Source organism: Folsomia candida, unplaced genomic scaffold (genome assembly GCF_002217175.1).
Source record: "Folsomia candida strain VU population unplaced genomic scaffold, ASM221717v1 Fcan01_Sc066, whole genome shotgun sequence".
NCBI classification, from domain to species: Eukaryota; Metazoa; Arthropoda; class Collembola; order Entomobryomorpha; family Isotomidae; genus Folsomia; species Folsomia candida.
Genome location: NW_019091258.1, coordinates 177,619 through 194,792, shown reverse-complemented (window position 1 = coordinate 194,792; position 17,174 = coordinate 177,619). Strand labels below are relative to the sequence as shown.

Sequence of the window (17,174 nt, the reverse complement as noted above, 5' to 3'; positions counted from 1 at the left end):
TAACAAGGGAACCTTAGGTACTGTCACATCTCGATTTCCTTTCGGATGGTTTTAATTGATGGATAATTTAGTGTAACTAAAACTTTGTCATAGCCCCTACGGTACAATATCACGTTTATGCGAAATATTTGGCGAAAACTGCACTAAAACGTGCAATTTTTCCAATACTTTTAATTTCGTCATTTTTTGAAATTGTAATAAAATTGAAATGTTAAATTTTGTTTATTTAAGCAATCCAAAACAGTTTTCAAAAGATAAATTCTTTCTAATTGCGATAAAATTTGCGAAAATTTTCAAAAATTCAAGCTCAATTTTTCATGAAAAAATGTAGAATGACCAATGCTACTAATGCTAGTCTATTTTACGCATTTTCACAATTGTTAGAACAATTGTTTCACAATAGGACGTCCTATATATTGCCATAAATATGTACCATAGTGGAGGGACCCCGTAGGGTCCCCGATGACACTTTTACTAGTTTTCCAAAAAGCTTGAAATATCGAATGAGGTATGGAAAAGTTATTTTGTTGAATATGTTAAAAGCTGAGCTGACTATACAAATTTCCAAAATTTTTTCCAACTTGCAAAAATAAATATAGCCAACAATTGTGAAAATGCGTAAAACTAGCATTAGTAGCATTGGTCATTCTACATTTTTTCATGAAAAATTGAGCTTGAATTTTTGAAAATTTTCGCAAATTTTATCGCAATTAGAAAGAATTTATCTTTTGAAAACTGTTTTGGATTGCTTAAATAAACAAAATTTAACATTTCAATTTTATTACAATTTCAAAAAATGACGAAATTAAAAGTATTGGAAAAATTGCACGTTTTAGTGCAGTTTTCGCCAAATATTTCGCATAAACGTGATATTGTACCGTAGGGGCGTGACAAAGTGCTAGTTACACTAAATTATCCATCAATTAAGACCATCCGAAAGGAAATCGAGATGTGACAGGCCTTAAGGTTCCCTTGTAATCAAAAGCCGACATCTTTTCTTTGTGCATGTTAAATTGGGGAATTACGGTATGAAAGCATTTCTAATTTTGTCTGGACTGGACTGAACTGAACTCACACAATCAGAAAGTCATGCATGCATTCATGGCTGGAGATCAGAACAACAATTATCGGCACTTTATTACTAAATTGATTAATGTTGAAAGATGCAGCAAGCAATATGGATCCATGTGAATACAGTCATTACATTGCACATCTACCCTAAAATTTTTGCTGCATCCGGCATTAGGCCGTATTTTTTCATTTGCGAAACTTCCCCTTGTTACAAAAATTGTACCCCAAATTGTACCCCGACAGCGTTTGACTGGGTGGACCAAAATTTTTGACGCTGCACTTGTATATTTATTTAGAGTGATAGGATATCGTCCACGCAAAGTGCAAGTTGGACATGCCGCCCGAGATTATTCTTACAAAAGGTCCGAGAATAATAACAAAAATACGTAAAGCGGAATACTTATTCGTTCGTATCCAATTGTCCAATAAATCATGCCATACACGATCAAACCTGGTAACAAAGAGATAATCTTATCGTCCGAGTAAGCAGTTCTGGAACCATGCGTGGCTTGTTTTTGTGGAGAATACACACGTTTTCGGGACTCAACATCTCCCCGAAGATGAAAACTGGGCCTCCTCGGGGTAGAGATTGGTATTAAACTTATTGATGAAAACATGACTGGAACGTGATAAAATTCATGCAGAACAATGTGTCTGAATCGTCCAAAAAATCACGTTATCATTCTCTCGATCCTATAAAAATGTTGGTGAACTGAACACAAGTTGTCTTTGACGAGTCAGTGTGACGTCTTTGTGACGCAAATGGACCAAGAGGAGGGAGGAGTGTAGAAAAAGCCTAACTTAATTTAATTGCTAAATGTACCACTGGTAGTACATACGCATTATAACAACCCTGAATATAATACATACAGCAATACATACGACCAGAGTGTGTACATACTTACATATCAAGTCACTGCATATATACTGTTTGGATGATGAGGCTGGGATGGGAAGCTATGTATGCAAATATAAATATGAGCTTATGAATTTGAAATATAAGTGTAATTCGTATTGTTAGAGGGACGCAAATCCTATCCACCAACTTAACCATGTGCTAAGAATATCGGGAATGTAATTTTCATGGGATGAATTTTCAGCAAATTCGACAAATACTTAATGCTGCAACCTTTGGAACGCTGATGCAAATGTGACATCAGCATTTCAAAGGTCAAGGGATTCAAAATACATAGATGTAGTTTTCATAGGTATCTCGCCTCTCATGTGTGTCCAAACCATATTGTGTGCAGGAGATCATGAAGGGGAAGAGAAGATAGGAGTGAGGAGCACAGAATGATGATGTATGTCATCATGATCATCATGATCATGAGGGCGTAGTTTGTGCATATGTAGCGTAAGTAAAGGTAGTGATCAAGTAGGCGTGGCTTATGTGATCACGTATATATAGAGTAAGCAGAGAAAAGAGAAGGAAAGTGTAGTTTTAGATTCAGGATCAGCAGGTTAGATTTAGTGATCATCAAGATCAAGTTCAAGGTTTAAATCTTCGGAAACTTAATAATAAGTTCCTGTCTAGATAATTAGTTAAAATTAAAATAATAGCATTAGCTCTCCCACGTATTAATAATACGAGCATTTCTGTAAAGTCAATATTTTTCAGTCGGTATTGATGTAAATAAATTTAATCATAATTCTTATAAAAAAGTGAGTTTCTACTACAAGTTTATTGCACAACGACACAAAGAAAAGGGGCATCCGCGAAAGTGGATGTGAATCAGGACACGCAATCCCATAAAAGAATAGGGAGCGTTACAAATTGGTGCTTCGAAACCCTTAGTGTCAAAAAGTGCAATAGTAAACTTGGAAATCCTTCGCGATAAAAAGTGCGAAGGGCATAAACAGTGAGTTTGGAGAAGTTGGTGAACAGTTTCGAGTCGTTGGCAGTGGAAAGTGTGTTTTACGTATTAAATTACATATTCCTTCACTTCCTGCATGGTGCAACGACATCCGACATCATGGGAATGCTGACTCAACTCTTCGGTTTCGTCGACATGACCGGACTCACCAACCTCAAGGGAAACGTGACCTCAGAGGCAACAGCGCCCCTCGTATCGTCATCATGGTGGTATGGGGGATTTCTCTTCATGATGGAAGTGTTTGGAATTGCTGCGGTTCTCCTCTTGCTCGGTGTCCTGGTGAACAGTCTGGTAACAAAGTATATTTTGCCTCACTTACCTTGTTGGATGATTCCAGGTTTTGAATCCGTGAATGCAGATCGTCGCCGTAAAAAAGTTGGTAACCAGTTAAATGTTCTAAATAGGGATATCGAGATAATTTTTACGGCCCAGGACAAAAATCATGAACAATTTGTCAGAATTAGACGCATTTTTGATTCGTTAACGTCTGAAATTGCTCAAATTTTCCTCTTAACTTCTGATCATCAAAATTCACAACTTGTTGAGCATACAGATTCGTTATGGCGTCGGGTGAATAGCCTCGAAGTTAGGGTCAAGCAACTTTTGCTTGAATTTGATATTCGTTGTGACAATAGGCACGAAGCAGTAGGACAATTGGTATCGCAACAGGCAGCTTTGCATAATTCTCCCTCTCCTGATCCTATCCTATCCAGCCTTATTGGTTATGAATACCCGTACCCTCAACAGTCAAATATACCCTTCCTGGAATATGTAGATGAGAAGATTAGGCACCTCAGTGAACAAATAGGACGATACAGGAACCATTTAGCATCTTGCATAAAAAGCAATTATGCTATTGTGGAAAAGGAAATGGGAAACTTCCAGAACCACATGAAGTCATCATTTGAAGACGAGGTCACTTGGATTCATGAACAATTGACGAGGATGCAAACTAGATAGATAAGCAAGACCAAACTATTCAAGCTCAGTCCAGCATCATCAATGAGTTCATTAATGCAAATTCAAGGGTTCAAGCTCCTTCCAAGGAGATGATACCCACGCTACCCAATCAAGATGACCCCTCTTCATGCGTGGAACTTCTTGGCGTCCCCCCACCACCACAATTCTTGTCATGCCCTCCACCACAAGTCAATAACCCTCCAAATGAGAACAAAGAAGATGCCATTCCAGCGTGGTGCATTTCTCGCCCCAGATTTATGGAGCGGAAAGATGAAGAAATCCCAATAGATCCTTCCGATGCAATCATGCAAACTCGTTCTTCATCCTCAGGACCTGTACTATTTCATTCGGTAGGCAATATTCCTCTACCCAAATTTAACCCGAACATTGATTCAGCCGAGAATTTCATCATGGAACTCGAGAATCATATGGAACGGAAGCGCTTTCTTCGGAAAGATTGGATCCTATCACTGCCTGCAGTCTTCAATCAAGACCCCAATCAATCATTATGGTGGCAACGAATAAAGCTTTTCGCTCGTACATGGGACGATTTTAAAAAACATTTCATCACCATGTATGCATCGGATTCTGATCTTCATGCTGCACTAGAGAAGTTACTTTTACGTCGGCAGAATGACAACGAACCGTTCCAGAAGTTCGCCTTCGAGATGGACCTCCAGTACCGGAAAGTGAACCGAATGACAACGAACAACAAAGAAGAAGAAATTGTCACCTTCATTGCAGAAAGAGCTCTCCCGTACTTGAAAGCAAATCTCCTCGCGAGTCGTGCTGCAACAGTTGTGGACCTCATCAACTATGCGTCAAAAATTGAGCGTCCTTTGCAAGAAAAGTCCCACAACGGTAACAAGTACAAATCTTGGCAAAAAGGTGAGAAGAAAGTTGAATCTCATCAAACAAGTTCTGCAAATTCGGGAAAGAAGACTCCACCACCTTCAAATAGACAACAACAACAACAACCACAACAGCAACAACAACAAGTGGCACCGTTCCGGCAACAAGGTCGACCGAAAGTGTGTACATTTTGTCCCCATTTAAGCAACCATACCACCCAGAATTGTCGTCGTCGTCAACAACCTCAAGTGAATTGTGGTCAAGGGAGTGATCAACACTCTCAGCGTCAACAATCGTCACAAGATGCGACGGGAAACGGGAGGAGGGAGTAACCATCCACGGATTTGTGGTCACTCATCCTCTAATTCAAGATCCCAACCGACTAATTCCTATCCTTCCTATTACTTTTCCCTCCTGTAAATTAAATGCCTTAGCGGATACTGGTTCTACGATTTCAATTGTAACTTTAAAATCGCTTAGGAAAGTATTAAGGAAAGGATTTTCTGTAAATAAATGGGTAGAAGGACCAGTTATCATGCTAGATGGTACTGAGTCTCTTCCTACTGGTATGGTTACCTTAAAATTTAATTTAAATGATCGTCAATACACTCACACTTTCGCTGTCATGAATGGCTCGAATGAAATGCTCTTGGGTATGGATTTTCTTCATAATTGTGGGTTAGTGTTGGACATAGGGTCACTGGAATGGGGTTTTTCAGACTCCTTTCCAAGTCAAAAGTCCCCACTCACAGTTAGTAAAGTTCACGTATCCAATTGCAATTTACAATTAGTGAGCGAATTCGAATCCGACCAACTGAAGGAGCTTATCAAAAAGTTTCCCGACGTAGTCGATGCCCCACTAGGGAGAATAAAAGGTGTCAAACACACAATAAAAATGATGGAGGAGCATCCAAAGAGACAGCGTCCGTATCCCACGGCACCCCACAAACACGCAGAGATCAACCGGCAAGTTGACGAAATGCTAAAGTTGGGGGTGATCCGTCCATCAGATTCCCCATACGCAAGTCCTGTTCTTTTGAAAGAGAAAACGGATGGGACTTGGCGATTTTGTGTTGATTTGAGACACATCAATAGATATACGGAGAATGATAGTTTTCCCATTCCACGCGTTCATGACCTTCTCCGTAAGTTGGCCAACGCAAAGTATATCAGTACGATGGATGCAGAGAAAGGGTACTGGCAGATCCCTATGGATCGGAAGAGCCGCAAGTACACCTCATTCTGTACCCAAAGGGGCCTTTTTGAGTTTAACATGATGTGCTTCGGACTCAAGAATGCTGCGGCGTCCTATCAGAGGATGATGAACGAGCTTCTTGCGGGTCTCGATTAGTTTGTGTTAATTTATCAAGATGATGTCCTCGTATTTAGTGAAAATTTTAGTGATCACAAAAGGCATCTCGAGACCGTCCTAGAACGGTTTCGAAAAGCTGGCCTGACACTTAAAAAATCAAAATGCCATTTTGGGAAGAATCGCGCAACTTTCCTAGGTCACATTGTGTCCTCCAAAGGCATCGAAATGGACCCAGAAAAAGTAAGGGTCATTCAAAATTTTGAATTTCCATCAACCAGAAAGCTTTTAAAGACTTTTCTTGGGATGATCCAATGGTATCATGGATTTATTGACCATATGGCCATTTTAGCGGAACCACTTTATAAGTTGACCTCAAATAAAAGTGCGTATCATGAAACACCCGCCGCAAAACGGGCGTTTCATGCACTTAAAGCCGCATTTCTCAAAGAAGTAGTATTAGCCCACCCGATCACTGGAAAACCTTTCATTTTGAGAACAGACGCCAGTAATATCGGTGTAGGAGCGTATATCTCTCAATTAGACGAATATGGGGAGGAGAAAGTGATTAGCTTTGCCAGTAAAACTTTCTCCCCTGCAGAGCGTAATTACTCAACAGCAGAGCAAGAGTGCTACGGTATTCTCTTCGGTCTGGAGAAATTTCGTGAGTACCTTGATGGTCACGAATTTATTCTCCAGACGGACAACCAAGCCCTCACATACCTCGAAAGTATGAAAAATACTAACGCTAGGTTAATGAGATGGTCTTGGAAGTTGCAAGAATGGTCCCCATATATTCAACATATCAAAGGGCGTGATAACTGTGTCGCAGATTTTTTATCACGTAATCCAGGTACAGATTCCACAGAAGTTGACAAAGACGAGGAGTACATGTACCCACCAATTCAGGCATGCTCCCTCAAATTGGCGTGCAAATTGACCAGTGAAGTCATCCAACGCCACCAACGACGAAGTCCAGAGGAGATGACAACACATTACGCCTCCCCTGACTTTGAGACGATCAATGGGGTGGTCTATTATACCAAAACTCCCACCATCGTTCCGGTCATTCCATCTTCTCTGGTACCTGAGGTCCTCGCCACATTCCATGACGCTGTTTACAGTGGTCACTTGGGCGTTGACAAAACCATGGACAGAGTCAAGAAGAGCGCATTTTTCCGCAACATGCGTCAACAGATTGTGGACTACATCGCCACCTGTGACATCTGTCAGCGAGTAAAATTTGACAATCGGAAACCTCCTGGTTTGATGCAATCGTCGCCAGTAGAAAAACCGTGGGCGACACTGTATATGGATCTCATGGGTCCCTACATCAAGTCTTCTCCTGGAGGATTTACCCATCTTTTAGTCATCATTGATGGGTTCAGTAAGTGGGTGGAATTGTTTCCTCTGCGAAGCACTTCCGCCGCGGTAATTGGTAAAATATTAGAAGAACAGGTATTTTGTAGATTTGGTATGCCAGAGACGATTGTGAGTGACAATGGTACCAATTTTACGTCTACAATTTTAAAATTTTTGTGTAATCAATGGAAGGTTACCCAAAAATTTACCAGTATTTATCACCCACAATCCAATCTGACAGAAAGAGCCAATCGAACAGTTAAAACTATGATTAGAGCTTATCTTGATGACCAGGCTCATAATAAATGGTCAAAACAGATTCCTTTTCTACAATTAGCCATTAACACGTCAACTCAAGAGTCTACAGGTTTTACTCCTGCCTCAATTCTTTTGAATAATGACCCAAAATTACCTTTCGATATTAATGTCGGCCTCACTGACTCTGAACTAAAAGTTTTAAAGAAATCAATTCCAAAATCGTTTCAAGAAATCATATTTGACAGGCATAATCAGTATCTTAAAATTCTCTCTCTTGGCACTCAGAACCTGACCCGAGCCAAGGAGAAGCAAAAGAAATACTATGACCAACGCCATAGAGACGACCATTTCAAAGTGGGAGACCATGTAGTCATCCGAGACACCACTCTCTCTGACAAGGACAAAGGGATAACAGCTGGCCTATGCCCTCTCTTTCGTCCAGGAGTGGGAGTCATCTCTAAAAGTGTCGGCGAGCTGACGTATGAAGTCACATTTCCTGATGGCGTCGTTAAATCTCCACTCCATATCCAGTTTTTACGACGATACCATCCGCGTCAGCCTCAGACATCGCCACAATTGACACAACCATCACAAATTACGTCGACCCCAACTCAACAATCCAATGTCGACGCATCATCTTCTTGTCCAGATAAGGATACTCTTGATACAATTAATAATAATGATGATGCTGTATATGGTGATGATGTACCAATTAATAATGCTAATTTACCTAAAAATAGTCGTAGTAATCGTAGACATAGTATTCCTAAATTAAGTCCAATTAGAACCAATGAGTCACATCAACCTGATAATCAAGAAGTAATTTCTCGAGAAATGCCAATTCTTAGTCCAATTTCAAATTTTCAAAATGTAGTAAACCCTAGAAATAGTTCACAATCTCCTCCACCACCTCCAAGACGTAGTCGTAGGCTACTTAAAAGATCGACATAATAATATAGCCGGTGGTCACAAGTGTCCTCGGTAATGAGTGTAATTCTTAGGATGTTTGATGGTGAATTTCTCTCATCTTCGAAAGAATGAAGTTCGGTGGCGTCTTGAGGGGTGATGAGCCCTTCAAGGTCAAAGCTAACGTAGTTCTAATGTGGTATTAACTAGTGGCCACGCAATAGGGTGCGTCTTGGCGACGTGACAAACTAGCCAAGGTCAAATCCAGAGAAATTGCACAAAAAATGAGTAGATTTCACATCGTGCAGTCCTCTGAGTCCCTCAACAATCTTCGTAAGTCGCAAAAATCTTGGTTGGTTGGATTTGTTGAACATGTTTACAGTGATTTTTCCATTTAATATAAGCTTTGAGTAAGAGTAACTTGATTAACATGGTGTGATGGTGACTCGTAGATTTCAAAAAATTGTTTCTCAATAATTGTTCGGGAAAAATTCTTCAAATTTACACAAGTAATAGATAATAAGTTAGTACCCTAGGAATAAAAATAAATTTGGAAAAGGCCCCATTAGATTCTTCGAAATTTTGAAAGTTCCCATTTTCCAATGTAGAACTTAGGAATTTTGTGGGAAAATTTTTCGGAAATATAAGTTATGAAAATTATATATGATAGATGATTAGTTGTATGATAATATTTCACCATAAAATTACAAAAGGCTCCAATAGTTTTAGAGATAAAAATTCCTAAAATTTTGATTTTGTATGCTAATACATTACATATATATACATATGTATACATGGTACAGCTTTGTAAAAGGTTATAAAATAGTGGTTATCGATCTTGGGTTAAGCCAATAAGTATGAATTCTAGCTATAATTAATCATAGGATAATATAGTAGTCTTACAATTTCGTATGGCAAGGTTCAATTGTAGGGAAATTTTGAAATTTCCATTTTCCAATGTTAAAATTCAGGAATTTTGGAACAAAAATTTTCATTAGAACTTTCTGAAAAATTTATTTAGGATAAGTCTACAGTCGTACATTAATATTTAGAAGAAAAAAACAATCGGTCAAGGTTAGTTCTCTAGATACAAATTCATGAAATTTTGATTTGTGTATTACTTCAATACATATATATGTAACACATAGTAGTCATCATGACGTCACACTGGTAGTATACATAGTACATGTTACAAGTAGGATAAATAGTACTTTAGTGATATCAGATTCCAGGATATAAAATGCGGTGTCATAGTTTTTACACATAATATTAAGAAGTACAAAATTAAGTAGGTTATCAAAATAATTTTTATTAATATATCTAGCTATAAGATTAGTTAGTTTAACTTTGGCCCTGCGTCCAACTCTCTTTACGTTACTTCATGGTGGACAGGTTCCATTGTTACGTAACGTTCGGGGAGGGGAGTGCAACCTTTGGAACGCTGATGCAAATGTGACATCAGCATTTCAAAGGTCAATGGATTCAAAATACATAGATGTAGTTTTCATAGGTATCTCGCCTCTCATGTGTGTCCAAACCATATTGTGTGCAGGAGGAGATCATGAAGGGGAAGAGAAGATAGGAGTGAGGAGCACAGAATGATGATGTATGTCATCATGATCATCATGATCATGAGGGCGTAGTTTGTGCATATGTAGCGTAAGTAAAGGTAGTGATCAAGTAGGCGTGGCTTATGTGATCACGTATATATAGAGTAAGCAGAGAAAAGAGAAGGAAAGTGTAGTTTTAGATTCAGGATCAGCAGGTTAGATTTAGTGATCATCAAGATCAAGTTCAAGGTTTAAATCTTCGGAAACTTAATAATAAGTTCCTGTCTAGATAATTAGTTAAAATTAAAATAATAGCATTAGCTCTCCCACGTATTAATAATACGAGCATTTCTGTAAAGTCAATATTTTTCAGTCGGTATTGATGTAAATAAATTTAATCATAATTCTTATAAAAAAGTGAGTTTCTACTACAAGTTTATTGCACAACGACACAAAGAAAAGGGGCATCCGCGAAAGTGGATGTGAATCAGGACACGCAATCCCATAAAAGAATAGGGAGCGTTACAATGCATCCACCAGTATTGACTCACTTTATCGAAACATGTCGAATCTCACTGTATCAAGAAGTTCGAGACGATTTCTTTCTTTAAGACCAACCCAATTTATCTATTTCCACATTCTTTTGTTTGCTTTAATAAGATAAAAACAAACATTTTTCTTTGCTTTATACGTATGTACGTACACTGAAATAATAAAATTCTATCCTGCTTCCTCCTTTTTATTTGAGATACATTATTTCCTAATGTTTCATTTTTTCCTTGTTCGTTTGTTTATGATACGTGTATTATTCTCATCTTATCGGCCACCTAAAGGATACAGAGAGTTGGGGAGATTGGTCTTAAAAATTGATGATATTAAGACATACATATTACTTGGAATGGCCAAAAGTGTGAATTATCTTTGGGTACTTTCTGTCTTCATATTTTTGGTATCGCTGGCATAAGTTTCACTCCAGAAGAACATTATTTTGAGTGAATGTTCACACTAAAAAAGTTTAAGATTAGGATGAATCCTTTTCAAAATAAATAATCATGTTGTATCGAATTTGTATTATTAGTTGAAATTGCCATTGTGAAATAAAACAGATGCCAAATCCAGATACATTTCCTAATCCCACATAACAACACTTGATCACATATTTGCCCATAATGGCACTTACATCACAAGGGCAATTGTGAACCTTGTGTATTTATGTATCTCAATTTCTCTGTTGCGGTCAGTGTCACTGTCATTTCGTCATTTCAAAAAATAGCACCAGATGCTTCAGACGAAATTGTGTAACTTATCAATAAATTGTATAACCTAATATGTTTAACATTCCTTTCATAACTTTCCCTTTTGCAAGTCCAACTGGTGGTTTGGTTTGGTTTGGTTGTGTGTACATAATGGACACCAAGCCATGTGGAGGATTACGTTACGGACGTCATGCAAGATTTTCGAGATAACTTGTAGATTTAATCCAGCAGAGATAATGCTATTACTGAATAAATGATGGTCTGGTAGCGTATGTATTTTTATTTATGTGCTGTTAATGGGCTTTATCAAATTAAGAAGATTATTATTGAACAAGTTACAGGAACGACGGCGAGTGTGACAGCAGTAAACATGTCCCGGATTTTTAAGGTCAGATCTTTACCAATCTAAATAACAATCAGTGACGGTCACACAATTTAATTTAGCACATGCATAAATTTTGCAATAATCATTTCCATAATACAAATTGACTTTCTCTAAATTTCTATGTGATTTGTGGGGAGGACATTCTACGATTCGGCGTCTTTCTTGTGGTAAAATACTAATTAAAATGAGGATGCAACACAACGCACCGGATTCAGTATGCTAGTTATTTTATTACTTTAGGCTGCACTACCTCCTCCGTCCCCTACATATCTGCAACATTGCCAAAACCACAAAACCATGGTCTGTTCTTCCAAGCTCAAGGTCTCATTTGTCGTCACTTAATTTATTTTCTACACCGCAGTAGAAGCAGTACATATTAGGAAAACCTAATGTGGCAGCAATCCCTGTGTGATGATAAATCCCTCTCTCTGGAGTCTTGGATTAACCACCTTTTGTCTATTTATCCTCCTTCCTTCGTAGCAAAATGGTAGTAAATATTATTAGCTGCTTATTTTACGGGCACCACTTGTGCGGCATTATTGGACTCGTATTTGCGGTGGTCTCTCTCTCGTCGTAAAATAATTGCGAAAAGCATCACGCAATTCCAAAAAGGATTCTTGAAGCAATTAAATATGTCCGGGACAGGTGTGCAGATGCAGAAACCAATCAATAATTTTTGCATATTATATAATTCCACCCTTTCCCGACCTACCTGTAGAGGAGTCCATCTCATCCATCATTACAACTACGGAGTTCATCACCATTTTTATGACGGTAATGGTATGCAACTGGTGCACATGTATGACATTCATCGATTTTTCAATCCCATCCCTTGATAACCGCAAGTAATCGTAGATAAGAACGTTGCGTTACATATGTACATCAAAACTACTCACAAGATGTAAAATAAGCCGTGTGAGGTGCATTAACTTAAACAGAATAAAATAATAAAAATAATAAAAAGATCACACATAACGTAAGCATAAAATAAAGTGGAATTTATTATTAGCTCATTCTTTTTTTACACTTTCCTACTACAGCAATAAAGCATGCATCGTCATCACATAATCCAATCATGGCAAATCCAAAAATCCAATCCAATCAAAGCTTCAAAAAAATAATAAATCCGAGTCATGTATTATAATAGTAAATACGTGTGTGTAGTATAGTCGAGGTGGTCAGTACTCACTCAGAGAATAATTATGGTGTTGTAAAATAAAATAAAATAAGACATAGATAAAAACTGAATATAAATAAACGTAATTATCAGACAAGCCTTATGGGATAATGATTATGATAATGTACTACCTAAATACGACTATAAAATACTGATGCTGGACTGGACAAACATATGTATAAAGGATTAAAATAGTCAATACACGTATAAATAAGTGGATTGGATAATAACTAACTAGTCGTCCTATTATAAAGTGTGTACATTAATCGGCAACATAACAATAATGAAAAAGAGTAATTGATGACATAATAATAAATTTGATAATAATAGCATATCTAAATATATTTTTATATGTAGCTGCTGCTGGAGTGGACTGCACTGCACAACTACAACTAAATACAACAGAATTATGGTCAACGGACTCGGCAACCCAAAAAAGAGAAATATTTAATTATGTATTAGATAGTATTATTTGCAAAAGAATAATAGAATTGATGTGTGTAATGTAAAAATTAGACCATGCAAAACAAAATAGTAGTAAAATAGTGATGATGATGATAAATATAAATTAGATTTTAATTAGCAACTCCCATGCAAAAAAAGGGTTGGCATATGATTAAAAGTCGTGACGCGGTGGTGACGATTCGTACTCGTAAGTTGTGTTAAAAATAACAACGTTAATTATTATTTTTATGATTTATGTAACAAGCGAGATTCGGAGGCGTGATACGTGGTAGCATTTTTTAGCACTTATTACTTAAAATATCACACATTTGCAGCATAACGTGTCTTGGCTGGTGTCTTTCTTTTTCTTATGATATGACACCTTATTTTCACCTCGTGTACTCGATTTTCTTGTGCTGGATTTACCCCATTTTTGAAAACATGAAAATCTCACAATGGATTTTTTACTAGAGCTTAAATCTTGAATTTCTACGGTTTGGATATTGTCCTTTTCGCTAATGAGGAGGGGAGGATAATTCTGTTGTGATTAGGAAGTGGGGGATTATTGGCAGACTGGAGAATATTTTTATCATTTTCGTTCTTCAAAAATGGTTCGACTATGTCTTCAATCCCATTATTTTTATTACTTTTTGCTTCGCTTTCACTGGGACCGATTTTCTTATTCTCACTTTCCAACTTGCTACTTTCATTATTTTTATAAAAGAAGCTGAAAATTGGAAACTTTCTCTTTTCCGAATTAACGTCTCCAGTCTTTTCTGTTGTCGAAAAATTATTAGACTCGGTTTTTTCATCAGCCTTCTTAATGATCGTGTTAGATCTCGACCCTGCCGGACTTTCTGTCGTGGTCGACATTGTGGACTCGTTCTCATCACTGCTGATCTGACTACTTGGGGGATTAATTGAGACCGAGTCGGAAGAAACGGACTGCTTTTTTCCGGGGAATCTGAGATTTCTTAAGCCAAAGAGGTTAGCGAGACATCTACGTTGTGGGGGGTGGGGGTGATGGTGGTGATGATGATGTCGTTTGCTCATACAACCACCACCACCACGACTTCGTCTCCCCGTGGTTACTGGACACCCAGTACCTTTCTCCATTGGGGTTAGTGTCATACGATACGACGATAAACACAAACCTTGCTGATCTGGCAGGATGACCAAGGTCGCACTTTGACCAAGAAACGGAAGTTTGTTAATTGACGATGATGAAGAATCTTCCCAAGAAGGACAAGGAGGAGGTTGAGGTTGCGATTGTGGAGATGATTTTAATAGAGTAAAGGTGAGGTAGACAGGCTGGTAAGGAAAAAAAAACAATAATCAAGAAATGACTTTATACATTTTATGGAAAAAATATAAAGTGACGGTAAAAATTGTCGAGATTTCGAATAAATCAATGTCATTCAGATTTGTCACATGCATAAATTTAACTGTTCAGTGTCCCTTTGTCCAATGTCAAATGTCCAGTTAGAATCAAATGTCATTCACTTGGCTGATTTGACTTTGTAATTTTTCTACTCAAGGATTTACTGAACTTTACTGAATTTTTACTTTGGTAGTCAAAGCTAACTAACTGCACTTATACTCACAAACTCACCTTGTGATCTCCCATGCACGTCTTGCTGCCCAGTACATTGTACTCAATCAGAGATTCCTGGAAGAAGAACACAACGAAAACTGTTATTAGAATTTTTGATGACACTCCATCTCTCACGTATGCCGTGTTGTACATAAATTAAGTCGAAAAGTCACTCACCTGAGAAATAATATCCTTCGTCGGATGTGTAAAGAGAATCCGATCGCACCAAGCGGGACATCGCGTCCTCATAAATTTCTCTGGCTCGTTCTCATCCTCTTTGTAAGACAAAATTACAACATTAACCTTTATCGCTTCAAGATTCGAATTTTTTTACGAATACGTAAAATCCCATTTATATAAGTATTTACCTTCAAAAGGATAAGTGGGATGAAAGTCGAAATTTAACTCGTCCAAAATTTCGTGCAAATGCTGCCCTTCAAAGTCAAATTGCTTTAGCTGGAATAAATAAGATCGTACGTTATAGAAAATCTAGATCTTGCATTAATCATCATAAGTTTTAGCAAATCAACTCACCCAGTGAAAAGAATGCAAAAATCTCCTCTCGAGTTCCGGAAGATTAAACTTTTTCGTGCTAATTGTCACCCCATGAGAAACACCGTTACTATTCTCTCCTCCGACCAACTCCCTCTCGAGATGAGACAACACGCCTTGAGTATTTAAACGGAAGTTGAAATCTCCAAAGATAAAGAGTGGGAATATTTCGCGAGGATTATTTTGCAGTCTATAAATTAATTAAGGTATAACAATTAATTTAGAACCATATTTTTCTTTGGTATTAAATCCCATACCGATTAAGCGTATAGTTCAGCGTCCTTTGTCGACTTTCTGCAAATTCTGAAGGAAACGTACTGGCTGCCACGACGTTGTCGGAATCATGAAATAAATGAATATTTACGAAATCCACAATTTTGCCCGAGATGCGCCACCTCGTCCGGAGAAACCCTTTCCGCGACCATTTACACTATTTTTGGTATAATAAACATGTCATGAATTCATAAAAAGTTCTGCCACCCTCTTAACTGCTGATCACTCACATTGGGATAGAAATTCTGTGGGAATTTTTCCTTTTCTTTTTTATACACATGGTCCAATTCTCCTCCAGTGTAGATTTTTGGGGGATGAGATTGAACATCTTGGAAGCATTTAGCTGTATGTAGAAAAACAATAGACATCGTAAACTTCTGATCCATCCATTCATTCAACCAATTCCGAACACCACAGTAAATTATCATCTCCTGCATTTTGTCTAATTAATTCTGCAGATGTGCAACTGAACTACTTAAATACTGACGACGCCAGAAGTGACAACCATCATTACTCGTTGGCTGGTTGATATTGTAGACAATGGTAATTAGCAGCAGGAGCAGTAGTTGGTTGGTGTGGCAGGATATATTATTATAGGATTTGGATTTACCTTGAAAATCCCAAATGGCTACGGCATGTGGATGTACACGCTCATGGACAAAGTACACGTTACTCAAGGCCTGTAAAATAATAAATATGTGTAAAATATGCCCCATAAAATGTTCATGGATCTCTAATTTGTATCTTGATCGATTATTATGCATAAATAGTAACACCATAATTTCTAGGAGGGTGGAAACTTGAGGAATAAATGATAAGTTATTATTGCCATCTAAAAATCTAGGACACGCATGAAACCAATGTCATCCAGATACAGACGCCGTGTCATTATTTTATACGCACCCAATAATCTAGCATCCCAATCAAGATCAAATCACAAATTATTATTAAGGCATAATTAATATCATTGGAAATCTTGAACTTGATCTTGACTTATTTGCTCTTGATAATAAACAATTAAATATTATTAGGGATCGCGTCATCTCATTTGTTGTTTTTTCCCTCTGTATACTTGAATCGATAAGTGGGTATATACTGAATGTACTTATGCATATGACATGATATACACATAATCTCGTCTTATCATAAAATTCTTCTTATCTAGTACAACACCATAGCACAATAAATAAATGACGCGCATGGATGCAAAACTGTTTGATTAGTTTTAATACTTTAAAGTAATTGCATTGCATTCCTTTCTGAAAAGTCGGGGTCATTTATTCATTATTATTATTCCCATGTATGAAGTGAAATGTTCATGGAATTGTGCTTGGCTAGAGATTTTATCTCC

The 17,174-nt window shown here is 37.6% G+C and overlaps 1 protein-coding gene and 1 long non-coding RNA gene across 3 annotated transcripts in view; one reads left to right on the top strand and one right to left on the bottom strand.

Moving 5' to 3' along the window:
- LOC110862736 (inositol polyphosphate-5-phosphatase A) overlaps window positions 1-17,174 on the bottom strand; it is a 28,266-nt gene that overhangs the window by 3,971 nt on the left and 7,121 nt on the right. The window contains exons 5-12 of one of the 2 annotated variants that reach the window (XM_022111955.2): window positions 16,434-16,503; window positions 16,054-16,166; window positions 15,808-15,980; window positions 15,533-15,740; window positions 15,367-15,454; window positions 15,176-15,273; window positions 15,017-15,073; window positions 14,559-14,715 (exon numbers count right to left, since the gene is read on the bottom strand). In XM_022111955.2, the coding sequence (XP_021967647.1) occupies window positions 14,559-14,715; window positions 15,017-15,073; window positions 15,176-15,273; window positions 15,367-15,454; window positions 15,533-15,740; window positions 15,808-15,980; window positions 16,054-16,166; window positions 16,434-16,503 (964 nt within the window). Of the gene's footprint in view, window positions 1-12,760; window positions 14,716-15,016; window positions 15,074-15,175; window positions 15,274-15,366; window positions 15,455-15,532; window positions 15,741-15,807; window positions 15,981-16,053; window positions 16,167-16,433; window positions 16,504-17,174 lie in introns of those variants that run through there. The other variant, XM_022111954.2, reaches the window with a different exon arrangement.
- On the top strand, window positions 11,536-12,265 carry LOC118433657. The gene is made up of 3 exons (XR_004833487.1): window positions 11,536-11,950; window positions 12,024-12,083; window positions 12,145-12,265. It is a non-coding gene; the product is annotated as an uncharacterized LOC118433657 (long non-coding RNA).